At 38.8% G+C, this 19970-nt stretch overlaps 2 protein-coding genes across 7 annotated transcripts in view; both read right to left on the bottom strand.

The window, feature by feature from the left end:
- Positions 1-6120, bottom strand: part of MCCC2 (methylcrotonyl-CoA carboxylase subunit 2) — a 35808-nt gene extending 29688 nt beyond the window's left edge. Inside the window, exons 1-2 of the mRNA XM_079330837.1 lie at positions 5885-6120; positions 2741-2807 (exon numbers count right to left, since the gene is read on the bottom strand). Coding sequence (XP_079186963.1) covers positions 2741-2807; positions 5885-6016 — 199 coding nt within the window. The 5' untranslated portion in view covers positions 6017-6120. The remainder of the gene's footprint in view (positions 1-2740; positions 2808-5884) is intronic.
- A 533-nt stretch (positions 6121-6653) lies between these two features.
- BDP1 (BDP1 general transcription factor IIIB subunit) overlaps positions 6654-19970 on the bottom strand; it is a 51414-nt gene continuing 38097 nt past the window's right edge. For 3 of the 6 annotated variants that reach the window (XM_079330813.1, XM_079330814.1, XM_079330815.1), the window contains exons 35-42: positions 19475-19676; positions 18129-18189; positions 15677-15866; positions 14149-14362; positions 13264-13306; positions 12127-12421; positions 10657-10891; positions 6654-10268 (exon numbers count right to left, since the gene is read on the bottom strand). In XM_079330813.1, the coding sequence (XP_079186939.1) occupies positions 10140-10268; positions 10657-10891; positions 12127-12421; positions 13264-13306; positions 14149-14362; positions 15677-15866; positions 18129-18189; positions 19475-19676 (1369 nt within the window). In that variant the 3' untranslated portion in view covers positions 6654-10139. Of the gene's footprint in view, positions 10269-10656; positions 10892-12126; positions 12422-13263; positions 13307-14148; positions 14363-15676; positions 15867-18128; positions 18190-19474; positions 19677-19970 lie in introns of those variants that run through there. The other 3 variants (XM_079330816.1, XM_079330817.1, XM_079330818.1) reach the window with 2 other exon arrangements.

Genomic DNA, 19970 nt, shown 5'->3' with positions numbered 1-19970 from the left:
GAGGTAAAGATTTTAACAAACAAAATTGTCTGAAACATTCCCCCACTGCTTGGCAATAAACACAAGGGCAGAAAACATAAATATATAGAAAGCACAGCAGTAGAACTACAGGAAATACTAATCTCTATTCATATATTCAGAATAGCTATGCTGAATGCAATTGTGAATGACCCAGCACCATCTGGATTAATTTCCTTAGACCAGGCCATAACTGTAAGCAGAACTCAGACAACACAGCATTTAATATCAAGTTTATATTTGTTTCATTTCAACCCTTCACTAGAGGTCATCCTAAATCATATCTTTTGTTCTCTAGAGCTTTGTGTCATTCAATACTTCAAGATTTGTTGACACATCTCAGCCTCTTTATAACAACAGCTTATACAAACACTGTTTCTCTGTGTAGACAGACCACTGATCCACCTCATCACTCTAAAATTGTCTCTCTGTCCAAAATAAAGAAAGTGCTGTTTTGCTAACATTTCTCCTGAGATTCCAGGATTTCTCTGTCAGTAGGCATCACTGAAACAGAGCTTCTAAGCCTACCTCTGAAGTCCTTTGTCCCACCTCCTTTCTTGATCACTATACACATAATTTCCTACTTGTTAAGCATGCCAGAAAGCCCGCATTTTACTTTCACTTCAGCCACTTCATTCGGTCTATATATCCAGCTTAAGACTAAATCCTGTAAATTCTTTCTGTGCAAGTTTCTTAAGAAACAACCTCGTATATCCACCCACAGAGATAATACTCTCATCCATGTTCTCAACATCTCACATCATAACTGCATTATCTCTGACCTCTGAAGTCTTTCATTTACACCATATGATGCTGCAAAAATAATTTCCATCCTGACACTTCTGTCATCTCTGTGCACCCCTTCTCTTCACACACTAAATCACAAGTGCTTGCTTCCCAGGCTCTGTAGCCACTCTATTGCAACATCAAGACAATCTACCCTGCACTAACCTCCATTCTGAGAAGCAGTGTCCTTGACAATGAAACATACCTGGAGGCATTTAATTTGAAACCTCTTCTTAATTTCTCCTTTACGACAACGCCTACACCACTGTGACTGCTGATGTGCTATGATCAGTCAGGAAGATTAAAGGTATCTCACCTTCTTCTTGTGCTTCCTGTCAGAAAACTACTTGTTGTAAAGGGGCAGGGACCACTTCCTGTTGCACAGCTGGGGAATACTCAGTAGTGTGTAATATGAAATGTCCTACACACTGAATAACAGCTAAAAAATGAAGCATTCATTACAAAGACCTCAAGCAAGAACTCATGCTCTGACAGACAGCTTTTACAGTGAAATCTAAAGATGTTGCACATAACGCTCAGAAGTATTCAACATAGGTGCCTAATTTTTCCTATATACTTAAATGATACATAAAGCAATTTCAATCAATGTCCCTCAAAATTGTATTAACATCCTTGCAGAGGTTGCTCAGATGAAGGGAAGACAAGCACCATGGTCTTGTCCTGTCACAGTGTAATAGGCAAGAACAGCCAAATGAGCAGCAAGGAAGAAGGCCATAATCATTAGTTCATGAGACACACATCATTAGTTCATGAATTGCTAAACCCACAAAAGACAGAGGCAGTCCATGGGTTTTTACATCCCCTCAGGAAACTCTGGACACTTGTTTCACAGCAAGAAAGAAAAAGCACTGAGCACAGAATCTTAATTGTGATCTTAACAGTTAGGAACATGGGAAAGATCAACCAATAAGAGGACGACAAAGGAGAATCCCCATCCTTTATTGAATACATGGGGAAATACACTGGCCAAAGATGAGGAAAAGGCAGAGGGGCTTAACACCTTCCTTGATTCAGTCTTAACTGGATATCTGCCCATTGAGTTGGAAGATAGGGACAGAGAGCAAAGTAAAGCCCTCTTAATCCACAGGGAACTGGTTAGTGACCTGCTACACTATTCATACAAAAACAAGTTTCTAGGGGCAGATGGGACCCACCCAAGGGTAGTGAGCAAGAGCTCACAGGGGCACTTTCCATCATTTACCAGCAGGCCTGACTAAACAGGGAGGTCCCAGTGACCAGAAGTAAGTCAGTGTGACACCCATCTACAAGAAGGGCTGGAGATACAATGCAGGGAACTACAGGCCTGCCAGTCTGACAGTGGTGCCAGGGAAGGACATGGAGCAGATCATGCTGAATGCCATTATGCAGCACATACAGGACAACCAGGGGATCAGGCCCAGCCAGCAAAGGTTTAGGAAAGGCAGATCCTGCTTGACCAACCTGATCTCCTTCTATAACAGGATGACCCACTTAGTGGATGGGAGAAAGGCTGTGGATGTTGTCTCCTTGAACTTTGGCAAAGCCTTTGGCACTGTCTCCCACAGCATTCTCTGGAGAAACTGGCTGTTCATGGCTTGGATTGATGCAGTCTTGGATGGGTAAAAGGCCCTGTCTGGACAGCTGGGCCCAGAGAGAGGAGGTGGCTGGAGTTATATCCAGGTCATGAGTGCTCATTAATGGGGTTCCCCAGGGCTGTGTTTTGGGTCCAGTCCTTTTTAATAAGTTTAAAAACAATTTGGACAGAGGATTGAGGGCACCCTCAACACCAAGTTGAATGGGACTGCTGCTGTGCTGGAGGGCAGGAAGGCTCTGCAGAGGGATCTGGACAGGCTGGATCAATGGGCCAAGGACAACTCTTTGAGGTATAAGGCCAAATGCCAAGTTATTATTTTTAAGTCTAGACCATCATACTTACCTAACCTGATTTTTTCTGCTTGTTCTTGCAGTTCAGTTACCAGTGCTTTCATTCGTTCATAGTTCTCCTAAGAGGAGAATAAAACAAAACTTTAAATTCAACCAAGGGCGACTGTATTAATTTCTAATAAACAAACACAAGAAGTACAAGACTAATTTCTCTTCCAAATCTAATTATACCTTACTAAACACTGTCTCTGTAATGTCTTTAAAGTAGTAACATTACTACCTATGTACTGGCTTTCCTCAAGCATCCCAAAGCATTTAATGAAAATGTTTTACAAAAAGTCTTATTGTTCTGCAATAGTAACAGACTAGTTCTGAATTTAATAAACTAAAATATAACTAGTAATACACAGCTGAAGCACGGTTTCTTACATTCTGTTTACTTTTGGCATAGGTTTGTTTGCATTTTAAATCTAATTTTGTAAAAATGCAGATTCAAATTAAGTGCTCTTATGACTTTACGAAAGGATGAATGACTTCGGTCAAACAGATTTTGGTAAACAGTTTTTAGATTCTAGTTGTTCAGGCTGAACAAAAAGATAAAACAAAAGTTGGTTTGGTTTTGTCTTGGTTTGATTGTGGCCTTGGTTTTTTGTTTTTTTTTTTTAAGCTGGTGTTCTGATTATATCTTCAGAAAAACAAAGACTCATATTCTGAATATGAGTGAATCAGTACTGAGCTCACCATTTCTATCAGAATTATCCAGCACTCCATGTGCACATTACAGCAGTTTGGGGCTTTTTTTTTTTTTTGCAGTTTCTTAATTTAAAGATAGTAGTCAAGCTTAATTTGTTGGGGATTTTTTGCAGACACATTAAGAACTTTACTACCTTTTTGAAAAGTACAACTGCAATAAAAGAGCACGCTGCACAAAAAGATCTTATTGCCTTGTCTAACTCTCATTTATATGATGTTTGAGTCTACTTTGGCAGGAAAAAAACCTGGTAACTCTACATTCATATATACTTGAACACTGACACTTAAGATTTCCCTTAAGAAGAAGTTGCAAATGTTGCAGTTGAGTTTGTTCACTTAGGTACTGAAAGGCAAAGAAGTAAAGCAGAAAAAAAATAACATGTACAAATTCAGCTCATATTTGAAGTGCTTTGGCTGTACAGTGACTTTCAAAAGAACATATTTTGCTGCCTTTGTAATTGCTACAAATATATTAAAAATACTTTCTTGAAAGGTAAAAAAGTATCTTGTAATTCCATAGTTTTAGAAGTCTGCAGTTGTCACAACACCCAATATTACTCTGCAACAGATTTCAGCTTGTCCGGCTAGGTCATTTTCCACCTTTACACATTGAAAATTTTCCCTGTTTCTCCTTGTTCAGCCAGTCTGTTTTCTCTAAACATACTCACCCTTTGCACTCAATACTGTGCTTAAAAACTCCCCTTTGACATAGGAAAAAAGAAAAAAGCAGTTAAAAGGGCAGAGGACATTATTTCAATTAGATTTTGACTGACTGTAGCTAGTTTAGCTACTCTACATGGAAAAAAAGGTGAAAGGACTTTTTAGATAAACTCTAAAAAACAGTGCACAAAAATATCTGAGTTGCTTAAATTCTCTTAACTTCTATCATGATCTTTCACACCTCAAACTAGAATAAAACACTGTTATACTTTACCGAAGATAAATAAGGATGTTTTAAAATAATTCCGAATACACACAGAAAAGACTACTCTCAGAAATACATGTGCCAGTTCCACCATGTATTTGGGGGCTCTTCATTGTCATTAAATAATGAAAAAAAGTCATTGAATTGGCAGCAAGTTCTTTCTGGAAACTGGCCCTTGCACCAGCAAGTTGTACAAAATTCTGCTGTTCATTTGAAGATTTCTGCAAATTTTAATGCAAAATTAAGAGGTGAAGCCTACAGACTAATCTTACAGTTACTGCAGAAGCTACAAGAACTACTGCTCCATCACCAAAGGGGATGCAAGAGCTACTCCATGGAATCTTCAAAGGGACTTTTATTTTCCAGAATTTAGACTCACTCACTTTTAAATTACCTTTTTTCCCATCTGGTTCAAGAGACAGTTTGCATCATGAACGCCAGCCTGTCTAGCTGAATTCACAGCCAGAAAGGCAAACATTGGCCAAAGAAGGCAAGACCTTCATTATGTATCACACCTTCTAGTGTTTGCACTGTTATTCCCCGTATTACTTTTTCTTCAGATGGTGAAGTGCCTCACAGCAGGGACCTCGGCTCTCTGTGTTTGTAAAGCAGTGCTTGCACTTACAGTGTTCCATAAATTATTTCCACCAAATACTAACACTATTAGCTACTTTACCAAGACTTGCATTTCTTTTGACAGACACAATTGCGAACCTGGAGGCTGTTCGGATGAGTGAACATCTTTATTTAAAATACTATTACTTTTGGTACACAAAATATGAATGTGTACGCATACATAGACACACTTAACATACAAAAACTTTGTATATATACATACATACACATATATATAATACGTGTGAATTTAGTTTCGGTTAAACAAAGCACAGAACCAAACACAGAACCAATGGACCTATGTCTGTAAGAATACATGTTGTTGCTTCACGTGCCGCTTTATATTTTATGTGAACAAATATGAAAATAAACACATACTCGCCTACCAGCCTTGATCCATACCTAAAGCCATGTTTTTCTCAACCTAACTGTAAACATGATTTCTGAATAGTGCCCCATTAAAAAAAACCACTATTTATACTAGGTGGAAGTACTCCTCTCTCTTAGTAAAGACAACTGGAATTGCACCTAGCTCTCCTCCTCAAAATATGATGTTTTTGGAGGCAAACCTGTGACTCTGTACAGCTATTCTACCTGTTTTCAACTCGGGAATCCGTTTGCAAACACAAGGAAACATCTAACTTTTAAATCACCAGGCTCCATCTTCCACTGTTTACAGACCCCGCCTCCACCTCATCAGCACGGTATCGACCAGCCTGAAGGGCAGCGAGAGCTGGCATGCTGGTTTAAAGGCGTCCATGGCGAGGCAGCCCGCTGCGCTCACGCGCTCCCTGAGGGCTCAGCCCGCAGAGATGGACGGCCCCGGGCTCTGCCACGCCCGCGGCTCCGCTCCTCCATGGCCGCCCGCCCCGCCCCGCGGCCCGCCGGGCCCTGCCGCCCTACCTGGTAGAGCGCGGAGCCCGCGTCGGGCGGCGACCCCACGGCCGCCACCGCCTCGCCGCGGTACCCGCGGGCGAGCAGCGGGCGCAGCAGCCGCAGGCAGCGGCCCGGGAGCCGCGGGGTGCCCAGCAGCATGGCCGGGCCGGGCCGGGCCGCGCCGAGCTGAGCGAACCGAGCCGAGCCGAGCGCGCCGAGCCCCGCGGCCGTCCCAGGCCGCCGCCGCCGCCACTCCCCCCGGCGCAGCCAATGGGCACAGCGGGGCCGGGCCCGGCCGCGGAGGCCTCGCCCGGTCCCCCGGAGGAGCTAACGCTGTCGGCACGCCCTTGGGAAGAATTGTCCTGGGACACCCCATTTTGCACGCAAGGCTACATACTTGTACAGCCTAGGAAAACCTTGCCCTTCTTAGAAACTTGCTATACAGTAATAGGGACAGATCTGTTTAAAACCCAAACGATCTTTGGTCGAGTTTCTTCCTTGCGTTAAAACTGCTATTCATCAGCATTCCAATTTGACTTTAAGCCAAGGCTCTTGTCTTTAGAGAGAGGTAACACCCATGAGCCTGACACCAGGTAAATTAAGCTCTGTTCTGAAACAAAGGCAGGGAACGATGACAATGCCCCTGTTAAACCACACTCAGCCTGTTACCAGCAGGCCTGCGTGCCCAGTGGTGTGGCCCAAACTGCAGCCTTTCCTTTGGTCAACACCTGTTAGCTTCCTATACTTGTACGTATTTAAAAACTGCAACTGATACTTTAAGAAATAGAAACACAGGTAAAAGAAAATAATTTATTCACATAATTTACATACAGAATAGGACTACTTCCCTCCTTTGACACAGAAAGCTTATATGTGATGATACAGGGTGGGTGTCAGACAACTCTAAGCAAAGCAGTTTTATGCCACATCTTTGTAAAAATGCTACTCAAATGTATTGAGATATCAATGGTATTTTCTTACATCCTTCATCATTATAAAACTTCCATACACAAAACAGAACACAAAGTTGTCTTACTCAAATTAAATTTGTTCTTTAAAAAAAATTCTCAAACAAAGTGCATGTAATTTGCTGCAAGGGAAAAGAAAGCATAGCCCCATTTAACAATGCAGATAAGGCACCATAAATCTTAGTAATGAAGTAGTTGATTTTTTCCTCCTTTTAACATGAATGCAAGCTAAAATGTATGCAACTAAACGTAGAATGGTATCCCCTCAGGACTCACTCAGAAGGTACTCACAGCAATTATTTCACAGCCACTCCCCAATAATCTATTTTTAGGCTTGATGAGTGCAAGTGATATAAACATGCCACATGTATCAGGAAGTAAACATTTGCATACTTAGTATCTACAAGATATACAATACATAGAGTTACATGTATGCATTAATCTGTTTCATAATGCTTACAGTAAAACAACATTTAGATAAATATTTCAAGTTAAACGGATTAGGCAAACCACAAGATACCATCTGAACAGAAAATGCTGTTGATGTTTTAGAGGATTTTTTGAGGGGTGAGGTGGGTTGAACAGATGATTTCAAGTAAGTTACTCTACACTGGGACCACAAGCCCCTCTTCCATCACCTCAAAGAATACTGCTGCTAGTGACATTCCATTGGCCACCAGCTAACATACCAATTCGCAGTAATGGTAGATTTTTTCTGTATTTCTCCTCTCTGACAAAATTGTAAAGGTTCCTTCACCCTAGCTAATAACCTCTGAAAAGAAAGACATTTTCAAACTTCATTAACTATTTCAAAATTAACTATATATTTTTATTATTTACCTGCCAGTAAAGGATTGCCCAGTCCAAACCTGATGACAGGTTTCTAGAAAGCATTAACAATACCATTTAAACATCAGTTTCACCTCATCAGTTTCACGATTCATAATAAATTGTTTTGCAAACGTACCTGCAACTATTGAGTAATGGGAAAAAATTTAGGACTAATCGAGGTCGTGCAAGCAGGAGTTTCAGACTAAGTATTGAATCTTTCACTGACCACCTGACTTTGAGAGTGTGTAAACCTAACTACCTCATCAAAATAAACTTCTTGATGAGGTAGGTAAAAACTTAGACTAAAATCTAAAGCTGCACCAGAATTTGAGAGCAAGTTACAGTACAAGCAGACACACAACATGAGAAAACCCTTTCAATTCAACTGCTTCAAAGAAGCACATCCTCAAAAGTGACATGGTTTAATCACGGTTTAAATCCCATCTCTTTCTGCTACTTTGCACAAGGGAAAACCAAGGAAAAAAGCAAATATACATATAGTATATATGTAACTATATGTAAAAACAAGAAAAAGAAATTGCATCTATAGCTTTGTTTTCCAATTTAGAAGAAAATTAACATTTATACTAGGAAATATAAATCTCTTTCTCCAAGTGATAAAAAAGGTTGCAAACAAACTTGTGTTTTCATATTTTAGTAAATTGTGTTTTTAAGTTTCCAACACATTTTTAACCAATCCTATTGGACTTTTCAGGTTAGGATCTTTAAAATTATGTGGTGAAAAAACTTCTACAACAATACGTAACTTGGACATTCTAATAAAAATACCTGCAGCGCGCAACATATTTACTACACCACCCCCAGTATTTGCATTCTGATCTTCAGATATTACATTATCCCCAAAAAGTTCATTCCTCCTTCTAATGCAACATACTTCACAAAAAGAAGTAAAGAACTTGAATAGTCAGTACCAAAAAACTTTAGCATTAAAATGGAAAAGGGTATTTGTTGCAAGATTAAACATTATTTCATTGCACTTTTGTGTAGGATAGTCATGCACTCACTATCAGTGTCTAAACAAGTGAAACCATAAGCCAGCAGTTGGTAGTCTTGTCCAATGACGTCACTGTAGTGGTTTAGACTATGTCAGCATTTTGAAAGTGCACAGGTTGCTTCAGAGAGAATCCATTTCATCTTGATGGCATTAATTAACAAAATGTCCTAGGGTGCCTTTATGATGCTTGTATCCCCAGTCCCTGTTCTGTTTACACTGGATATTAAGTTCTGCATCTCTAAGACGGGTTCCAGGAGCGAAGGGGGAGAAAAGAAGCGCGTGGTTTGTTTGCAGAAACTGCACTCACTGCCCCATGTTCCTTCTCACAGACTCTGCTGTCTGCAGTGTGGGCACTGGGAGAGAGCTCTCCTTTGCTTTTCAGTTAGTATTTTTTAGCTAGCTGAGGCAGAGAAGTTCCCTGGACCATGCCTTTTCTTTTTCTTGGAACTGCTCTGGTCTGAAAACTGAAAAACACAGGAACTCACATCTGTGGCCCACCAGGGCCTGGGACGTGGCATTTTCCAGCACTGGAGGGACTGATAAGAGACTGAGTGAACTGAGCTACACTTCACAACAAGAACTTTATGAATTTGCCATCTCTTCAGAACAGCAAGAGGTTTTATTGTTTAATATTATGAATGTTTTATGTTGTGAATACTCTGCTTGTTAAATAAACAGGTTTTTTTCCACTTTTCTTAAATAAAATCTTTTCCCAAACCAGTTAGGGGAGGGACCCCTTTGAAAGCTTCCTCCCTAAACCAGGACAAATATATTCTTGGCACCCAGTACGGGGCTTGAGAAAGTGGAATAAACCTGTACTGATTGCATTTTGGTTGTCCTTACTCTGTGTTGGGATAAAGCAGTCAGTAACCATGTTGCTTGAATTCATAATGTCTCTCTGGGCAGAGGATTTCATGTGTCTCTGGTCCCTAGGCTTTTTTGAGGTTTTAATACCTTTCTGGTCCCTAGGCTTATTTTATTATCCAGAGATAGCTCTCCACTAGTGTCCCCAACACACAGCTTTTACAGTAGAGGGGCATGGATTCAGGCTGCTACTGTGCTGGGCTCAGTGATAATAGAGAGTTTATAAGTTTATAGTTTACAAAGGTACAGGAGTTTGTTCAAGATATGAATGATTTATGGCTTCTTCATTCTATCCTGTGGCCTAGTTCCAGTAACACGTTTTGGGGGTTTATTTGTAATTGCACCCAGTTTTTTAGAGGAGGAGCAAGAGATGAGGCTTTCCAGCCTATCCTTTCCTTCTTACCCTTTGAATCTCCTACATCACTTTTTGAAAATGTTCAGTTTCCCTTGAATGCTAAAGAGACCACTTTCCTGGTATTTTATCTGGTACTGTAAAAAATGGCTGTCAGTTGAACATCAGAAAAGTTACAAATTGTAACTTTTAAAACACTTGTTTCTTGTTGCAGTATATTCTGTGATCCTATGTTTTTGTAAAACCTACTAGCTATTCTGAATCATCCACTTCCATAAAGATGTCACTGAAAAAGTACTCAGAGATTTTGGTTGGCTCTCCTTCCTTCTCTTGGTCTTTACGACAGAGAGGTGGCTTCTCAGATGAGTTGTTACTTGGAACCTGATAAAACAAGAAAAGGTTGCTCTTAACAGTCTTCATTGGTGTGTATCTATGAATATATTTACATATATATGCTTTTGTAAGGGTACATATGCTTTTGTAAGGGTATTTTTATTTATGTAGGAAGTTTTGACCAAAGGGAAAAAAAAAAATAATTTTACTGAAAATGAGAAATAAATAGATATCCATGCAGAGAAAAATCAACTTAGTTCCCTTACAGGTTTCCTACGCATGCACAAGTCAGAATTTGTCAACCGGAGCAGAGAGCAAGCAGATACCAGGTCTCAAAACATGAATGCTACACACCCATCTACCTACTCCTGGAACAACTAACTCTCTGTTCTTTGCACTTTAGAAATGCATGGCTGCTCAAAAAGTAAACTCATACCGTAACTCCAGCATCAGCAGCTACATGCTCATGTTCCACAGATGATGATGTAGAGGGGAAGGAACAAGATTCCCTATCATCCTTAGTGGATGGAGTGGACTTCTTTAGACTTCGTTTTGGAGTCACAATTCGAGGCTTTTGGATCTTCCCTCTATTCCCTTTGGTGTCTTCTGCAGATTCAGAATTTTTTTTTTTGCAAATTAAAGATAAAAACCCCAATGGTTTTCGTCCACCCCTGTTCAAAATAAATATAGTTAAGACGTCATAGGATTGCTCCATAAAAGGAAGATGTAAATAGCATTGCAGGAGTCCAAACCATTACACAGGAAACAAACACACACCTACAGGACATATGAAAATTCTAAGGAAAAAAACCAAAAAGTATTACTGAATATTCTGGTGCAAGAGGCTTTTGAACAATCACAGAGATTCTTGACAATTTTTAACTCTAAGAACAGGAACCTACTATTTGCTGCTATTCCACAGCTAGCAAGCTAACAGACTTTCAGAATGGGTCCAAGAAGGATGGAGACACACTCCTGAAGAACAAACTGAAAATTCTGAGCATCCTTCATGTAATCAGTGGAAAAGCTGATCCCCAAGGATGGGGCTACAACAGACTACCTGCTGCAGGGTTTTAGACTACTTACAGCAGCAAACCCAGACCAGTGAGCTTATGGAAGTCACAGCACTGAGGAGGTACACAAAGCATTAATTTTAATGTTGTTAAGAGTTTACAAATTAGAAAGTAAACTTTAAGGCAAGTATTCTGATGTTAATGCATCATTATCCAATTGCTCTGGATGTCCCAAGTATAAATAGTCAGTATCAGTACTTACACAAGCATAATGAAAAAGTAATTGACAGGTTAGAAGAGGCCAGTGGAGGGTTATAGTCAAAATAATTGAAACAGGAGCAACAAAGAGCAGGAACTCAGAACATTTAAACAAATAGTACAGAAAGATATATTTAAAAAATCAAGACAACACACAGGTAAGAGGAATATCTTCTGAGCTGCCAAAACTAAAACTCCTTTGTGGAAATAACTAAAGTTGGTCATAAATATTTAGTGTGCTCAGTACTGTACCAGTAACAAATTCTACTGGCAGGGCAAACACCAAAACAAGTGGATGGGTATGTATCTCACAACTTACTTATGGAAAACAACAAATTATCCTAAGTTCTTATCACAGCCAATGGACGTCCGCCTGACGAGAGGCATCTACCATGTCTAAATAGACACACAACATATCAGCAGCACCCTCCAGTTGATCTACTCATTTTTAATGAGTAAAAGAATGCAAATGTCAAAGCAGACAGTTTGATGCTTTCTGAGTTGCAGCAGAGTATGGATATTGTTAATTCTTAGCCATAAAGGCACAAATAACAGTACTGAAAAGCTGTCAACATAGAAACACAATCTTTTTTTACAGAACAAGCTGAGAAAACATCATTGCAATTATTGAATACCTGAGCAAAGGAGTATTTGAAGATGATGCTGGGCTTCCAGTATGTTCCAGCTGTGCAGATTCATGCACATTCTCCTGCTTTCCTTGTCCACTTATTTCTGCTTTTCTGTTAGAGGTTACTCTAGACATAACCTCCTCTTCCTTTTTGGATGCTGGATTCTCAAGTGGTGCTTTCTCTAAGCTCTCCAAAGTCTCAAGCTGGCTTCTCTCAGCCAGTTGTGAGATAGACTCAGACACTAATACAGAAGTAAGTACTTTTTCCTTTCCTGAAGACTCTGTTTTTTGAAAAGGATTCCCTGTAAAAGTAATTGTGAGTCAAAGATTTCAGTGATAATATAAGAACCAAAAAAATACATTGTATTAAAATGGCTTGCACCATTACAACAGAAGGGCTGAATTTTTGTTTAGTTTTATTTGTCCATTTATTTTTATAAGTCATTACTACAAATTAAAAGTTCATTGTCTACTTTTAAAGTCTGTAAGATCATACAGATATTATGGGGAAAAGCTGATAGAAGTGTGGCTTTAAATTTTGCAGCACACTCTCATCCCTTATAGCACACCACAGAACTTAGTCCAGCTGTTTAAGCTTCTACAACTTCCCTTAGAAATCTTGTTCAGGGCTAGAATTACAATTCACTAAGCCCTTCCCAGGTTCAGATCAATGAAGATTGCATTGTCAGCAGTTCTGCTTTTTCTCTGTTTCCTCAGAGGCAGATTAAGTTCCTAAAAAAACTACATATTTTTAGTAAAAATGCAGAACAAAATAAAAACAAACTATTTTGGCATAGTATGATTAAAATGCCAGTTAATACTTTTGATCATTAGTGCTCTTTAACAGGTGGAAGTATTTGCTTAACAGAAGATAACATGTTTAGTCAAAAAACCCTCTCAAATTTACCAATAAACTACGTACAGCAATGCTTTTAGAACCATTATTAAATGAATAACATTGACATAATTCAGCACACCCAGTTTAGAGCAGAAAGCATGGAATGGAGGTATTAGTGTAGTACCAGGAAAATTTGTTTCTACTTTTGTATTAAATAGCCTCAGAACTATTTAACACGAAAACCAGTATTAAGTTTGATGTGTTTACATTCATTACACTTTAGCTTACAAGTTTAAGTGTACCTACCAGAAGTTACCACTGGCACATCTGTGGATTTAATTGAATAACCCTGTATTCAAAACAGAAAAAAAGTTTTTTCATTGCTCTCAATACAGAAGAGACAATAAAGCTGATAAACTCATATCATACATATACAGTTCTAAGAGCAGGACTGATATAAAAGACAGTGCAGCATCATTCATCACTTAACTCATTTCCTGAGCAGGCTTTTCAGTGTGTTCTTAGGATAAATTACTCAAGACAAGGATGTTGAGATAAGAGATCAAAGAAGGAAGAAGATTGTTATCCATCCCTTCCTAGAAAAGCTCTGAATCATGTGGAGAATTACCACCCATTCCTACAAGGTACACTATACAGTGTTAGCTCACTTACAAAAATCAATGATAGTTGCTGCCACAAGCTGGATCATATTGTCAAAAACATAGAAGGAAGCTGAAAAGAGGGTGGCTTGTTTTCCCTAGCAGCTCGCTCTTTTAAACTAATACCTGCTATGTTAAGAATCAATAGGGACATATCTATCTAACAGCTTCTTCATGTAACAGACACACTGCGGATTCAAAACATCATTCAGTGAATCTAGACATCCTGCCCGTCATCCAATGCACCTCCAGAGTTTTCTCTCCTAAATGCCATTGTCATCAGAGTGTTGCAGAATGAAGCAAGTAAGACATATTATCAGTTTGTCTACTAGGAAGTCTGTTTAAAAAACACCTGAGAGCCTACAGATTCTCAAAAAACCCTAATAAAAAATAAACAAACACACAAAAATTAAAAGGAATCTGTTTAGGCAGTACATATTTAAGCAAGTGACACCATTAAAAAATAAACATAATTAAAATGCTCTATTATGCATCTACACCATGCAAGAAAACTCACAAATTATGATCTCACCTTGTAAGTGGTTTCCAGGTTATCTTCCACTGCAACAGTAGATAGAGTTTTCTTGGAAGGAGGAAAATCATTCTCTTCAAGCTCAGCAGCCAACTGTTTTTGAGCCATCTGCAACTTTGGAACAGGGTCTACTGCACTTTCCAGTAGTTTGGTTTCCATACTGCTGTTTAAAGGTGCAGCAACTTCACCAGCTGCAGTTGTAAAGGATCCAATACTGTTTATATATATATATATATATGTAAGTCATTATTGTGACAGTACAAGAAACCAATATTTACTTTGTAAAAGGTTTGTGTATGGAAATTACGTATGAATCTATGCTGATACTCCTTCTTGTTCAAAGTCAATATTTACTTCAAATGTACCATCTACTACCAAGAAACAACTTGTTGCACTATCTGGAGTTAGTTTTTCTAGTCATATTGAATCTAATATAGCTTTTCTATTAGAACTCCACTTGGCCTTTTCATACGATGCAAAAATATGGCACCTTATTAACTGCCCTTGAAGATGCTAAAAGACAGTATTATTTATCTTCACAGCTGAACCCCCACATGCTCTATGATCTCAAAAGACATACAGACATATATCAGACATACAGAGAAGCAGCAGAGACTAGGAAAATATGATAAAGCAGTACAAGAACAGTTAGACAGAACATGTACTCTATCTCTGCCTGTCAGCAATTCTGTTTATCATCAGTAGTTCCATAGGAGTTAGAATTCTTACAGTGGTAGCCAACATTCACTCAAACACTGATCCTTTCAAAAAAAGGAATGATTTTAGCATCTGATATCACAGGGCAAGATTCTCCACAATTATATAGAACTGCATCACATCTCTAGTTATGATCTGAGGACTTAAATTAGTATAGTATTAGGGTTTGTGGGTGTTTTACTACTTTGCAACAATTCAATTTTTCATAATACCTTTTTACTTTGTTTTTTTTTTCTCCCAAACTTACTAAGAGATTTAGGTCAACTATAATGTTGACATAAAAATTTGTTACACTGCATTCAGAGGTTCTCTTCGTAAAAGAAATTCAAACTCTTTCAGATTACAATAGACAAAACAGCTACTATTCTTTGCAGTAATTAATTAGTTTGTGTTTTCATCCTGTCAATTAATAAACAGCTACTCTACAAAACTGTTAAAGTACTGTAAAAATGCAAACATGCTTATATTTTCTCATTTCAATTTCTTTGCATTGTAAATATCCATAAGGCAAAATATGGCTCAAGCTGCACAAATGACTTCTACTAGAAAGGAAGACCTACACTAAAGGGTAAATCAGAATTAAGGTGACACCAAAATCCCAGCAAACTAAAACACTAAATTTAAAACACCTATAGAAAATTCCTCAAATTGGATTAGAGCTGTTTTTACTTTCTTAGTTCTCTAACTAGTTTGTCAAAATTACTTCCTCTTGTATTTCTTCTTTCTAGAAGTTCTAATCTGTAATGCACACTCAGAGAACAATCAAGGCACACAAAAAGTGTTTCACTTTGGTCAAAAATAAAGCATTTACCTGTCCACTTCAGTCACAGTTGTTTCACTTGCATTTATTGGGCTGATAAGTATTGGGGCTGGTAGTACTGGTTCAGAAGTTTGTTCCATCATAGCAGATGCATCAAACTCTTTTGAATCAGCTGGGATTTCCACCAATGTTAAAATGAATGTCTGTTCTTCCTCTGGACATCTAAGATCATTGTTCACTACTATAATATTTTCAGAGAAATAAATAACAAAAACTATTAATCAAACATGAAATTATGCTGTTCTCTTCATGTCCTCCCTACACAGAGTACTGGAATTTTAGGCTCATTTCTCCATAGAAAAAGGCACTGAGCATATTCTTGAGACATTAAGTTTCTTGTCTTCTCAGATGAGATACACATCATCTCCTGGTGCTTATTCACTGCAGAATAAGCACTCATTCTGATTACCATTCAGAATGAGGAATATTAAAAATGCCTAGTAATGACAAAGGTTTTAAATGGGTGTTCTAACACTAAAGAGCAATTTGCAGTTGTTGGGGGTTGAGTGTTTTTCTATTACTGTGTCAATTGAAAGAATTTTTCCCATTATCATGCCAATGGAGCTGGCCGGGTTACACCCAGGATCTCTGATGACTCCAGACAAAAGGGGTGGGTGGGAACGGCTCCCGGAGGGGCCTCTGAGGCTTCCGGGACAGGACAGGACACGGGACCGGACCCTTGTTTCCGGCAATCTTCAGCCGCGCGGCTGAGCACAGCAGAGCCAGACCCTCTGCGATCACCTGCCCTGCATCTGCCCCGTTCCAGCCTCCTGCCTCTGCGGACACAGCTGATCCCCCGGACACACACGGTGAGTGAGGAGCCGCCGCCCTCGGTGAGGGTGAGCCCGTTCCCGCCCGAGACCGGCGTGGCCGCTGCTGCCCCTTCCCCTCCCTCCTGCCTTCGTTCCCGTCTGCCCTCTGGCAAATCCGGGCTGGGACTAAGCACAGAAACAGCGTGCTTGCATCTAAAGGGACTGACACCGAGTTACCTATTCTGTTCTGTTAGCAATTTTAACAACTGCTGTTGTTTTCTGCTTGTACGGTTAGATATATTAGTAAAAGAGCTGTTATTCCCACCCCCTTATCTCTGCCTCAGAGTCCTTGATTCAAACAATTATAATACTTGGGGGGAGTGGAACCAAAGTCTCTATTTCAAAGGGAAACTTCTGCCTTTACTGGCAGACACCTGTCCTTTCAAACCAGTACAGCAGTTTAATTAAACTTATGTCATGGCGGTCAAATGACCCTCTGTCTTTAATTGTAACTCTCGGGTATCAAGAGTTACTTCTTTAAATGGCAGATGTCTGCTGTTTTGAAGGTAAGCACAGGATTTTCCCCTCATTGCTGATTGGTAGAACAGGATCTGAGAAGCATAGTCTTGAATTTAAAAGATGAAAAATATAGATAATTTAATAGACAAATAGACATTAACAGATAACTGTCAGCTGCCATCTGTTAGAATTTAAGGATCAAACATTCCTGCTTTCAAAAGATGGAAAACAACAATGGTACTCCATTATTTAAGATGGCTCTCGATATAAAGCTGTTATTCCAACCTCAACTTGCTTGGATTCTTCATTTAACTTAAAATGGTTTAAGATGCTTCATCTCAAGATTCTTGCAATAATAGAGCATAGCAACAGACATCTAAGAAGTAGTATTAGCCTGATCTTTTACATAAGCTCATGAGTTACAGCTTTGGACTGCAGTTTCCAGTAAAGTGAGTATTCTGGGCTTCCATCACTGTGATCATCCCATATGTTAGACAAGTAGTGGCTCCAAACCAACCACTTCAATTTGTTCTAGGGAAGAGCTGACATCACCTTCGCAACTTTCATCACACCTGATCAGCTGGGCATTAATCTGTTGACTCAGTACAGCTAAAGAAGGAAGTTTGATTGTCTCACACTTCTCCTTTCCCTCTTGCTCCACACTTGCAAAGTACAGCCCTCCTACTCACACAACTCTGAGAACAGCATTCACTTGATAACTTCATGAGCAACTATAGCTCCCTAAGCCAGTGGAAAACTACAGTTTCTCTCCCTCTGTCGTGTTCAGTTTTTGACAGGTGAGTCAGAGGTGCATAAAAGGCTCTAAAAACTGCTATACCTACTACAAGGTAAGCAGCAGCAGTTCACAACAGGGCAAAGAAAACAAGTTTCCCTTCCCCTGATATTTAAACTTAATGAAAGGTTATTCAAATAGTTCCCAAGTCTAGTTTCTTTCAACAAAATGTAAAGACAAGAGTTTAGGGAGGGGACTGTCACTATGCTGTGGATAATTATTTGTGTTAATGGAACAGACTGATTAATCTTGTCATTTCATTAAAAAGAACATTTAAAATTTTTTTAAATTAAAACTTTAGGTTTTTAAATTAATCTTTTAGTAACTGCAAATACACAAATGTGGGCTTTTGCTAACTTTGAATATTAGCACATTATACCTGAAGTTTCTTCTGTGCTGCTTACGCAGTGTTGTTGGGCATCCTCAGTACAAGCTTCATTCTAGAAATAACACAGTTGAAATAAAACAACTTAATAAATCTGGGAAATTACTCTAGGAAACAGGAAGAAACAAAACATGTCAAATGCTGAAGAGCCAAAAAATCCAATCACATCATCATTATTTCATTTGCCAGTTTTCACATCTAGCTGTTCTAGGCTGAAGAGTATTAGCCTAACACGGACAAGAAACAATGGGGAAATATAAAATTTATGTGCAGCTTGTTGTCTGTATTGATGTTTTGTCCAAATAAATTCATACTTCCTACAGCACAATTCTGTCAGAGATGACTCACACAATAAATTGTTCAGTGGCACTAAGAAAGCAGATTCCTACAACCCTTAACAAACCACTGAGTGCCAAAGAGAAACACCAAGCTCTACAGCTCATCTATCCCTTCCATTCTATGGTTTATCCCTTTGCTAAAACCAGGAATAATCTACTGCAAGCTGTCTTCTCTAATAGTCTCTGCCAGCCCTGTAAGACCAGCATCATTCTTGCACATTGTCCTAATATGATATCAGCCTTGACACAGCAAGCTGCAGCACTCGGAAAACAAGCATCTATGCATCAGCTATTCCACTGTAACTACGAGCTCGCTGATCTCAGACAACACTAGAAACCTTAGGGAATTGCAAATTAATCTTTCTCTCATTATGTTCTCATTTGTACTAGAACAGGGATGCACAAACCACTGCAAACAAATGGGTATGAAGGACATATTGTTTGCCCATGACAACACACATAATGATGATATAAATTATATAGATATATGTAAAAATGGGCAAAATTTGTATATGTCATATAACAATATGAATGCAAAGCCCTTAACTGTTTTTAAATAAATGAGAAAGAGCAAACAAAGGATGCAGTTTCTTTTAAACAAAGCAAATGAAAGTGACAACAAACATGCTCCATCCAAGCAACAACATTTTTACTTCATTTTAATGTAAACAAATATAACAGTAAGAGGTCACTCTGAATGGATACACAAATCCTAGGCAACTTCTTCTATCCAGACTTCTAAAATTTCCTCACAATTTTGCTAATGCATATCACTTACAAGGGATAAGTAATATATTACTATGTTCTAAACTGAGTTTGCAAAGATTAAGTCTGTCTTAAAGATTGTTTGGATACACCCCCATGAAAAAACGGGAGTTTCATTTACCAATTGAATTACCAGGTCCTTAGAACTGGTGAGAACATTTGCATTGAAAACCTCTTTCTTTACAGAATTTCAAAATCTGAGCATTTCTGGACTGTAATTAAGTTTTTGCTCTTTACCTGAATAAAGTTGACTGTACATATATGGTGCTCAACAGGACAAGGATTTTGCTCAGACAGTTGATCCACAGAACTTGGATTTGGACAATCTTCTAGTCCAAGGTGTGATTTTTCAGGTTTGGGTGATGCAGTTAGATATCTTAAATCTCCTGAATTTCCAGAAGCATCTCTCATCTGCTTTTCTGTTCTGCAAGGTATATAACTAGTTAATTTGAAATCAAAGGAAGATACTGTGTGCAAATGCTGAATTCAGTGTTACAATGTATTTAATTTGAATCCTATGGAATTACAGGGAAACAAAGCACCCCTTTAAAAATACATGATTGTACTAAACAAAATGCATAATGTTTGAACAAATCTACATTAAGAATTTCAGGGCAAGACCTCTGTAACTCGACTAATGGAGACATTCCTACTGAAAGTACAACCAAACAGGAAGCTTTATAAGCTCATTAACATTTCTAAATGAATCAACTCTAACATTTCCTTGCAGTTT

This window comes from Erithacus rubecula (assembly GCF_903797595.1).
Source record: "Erithacus rubecula genome assembly, contig: SUPER_Z_unloc_1, whole genome shotgun sequence".
NCBI lineage: Eukaryota > Metazoa > Chordata > Aves > Passeriformes > Muscicapidae > Erithacus > Erithacus rubecula.
Note: the sequence above shows the minus strand (reverse complement) of the source record. Positions and strands in the feature narration are given on the sequence as shown.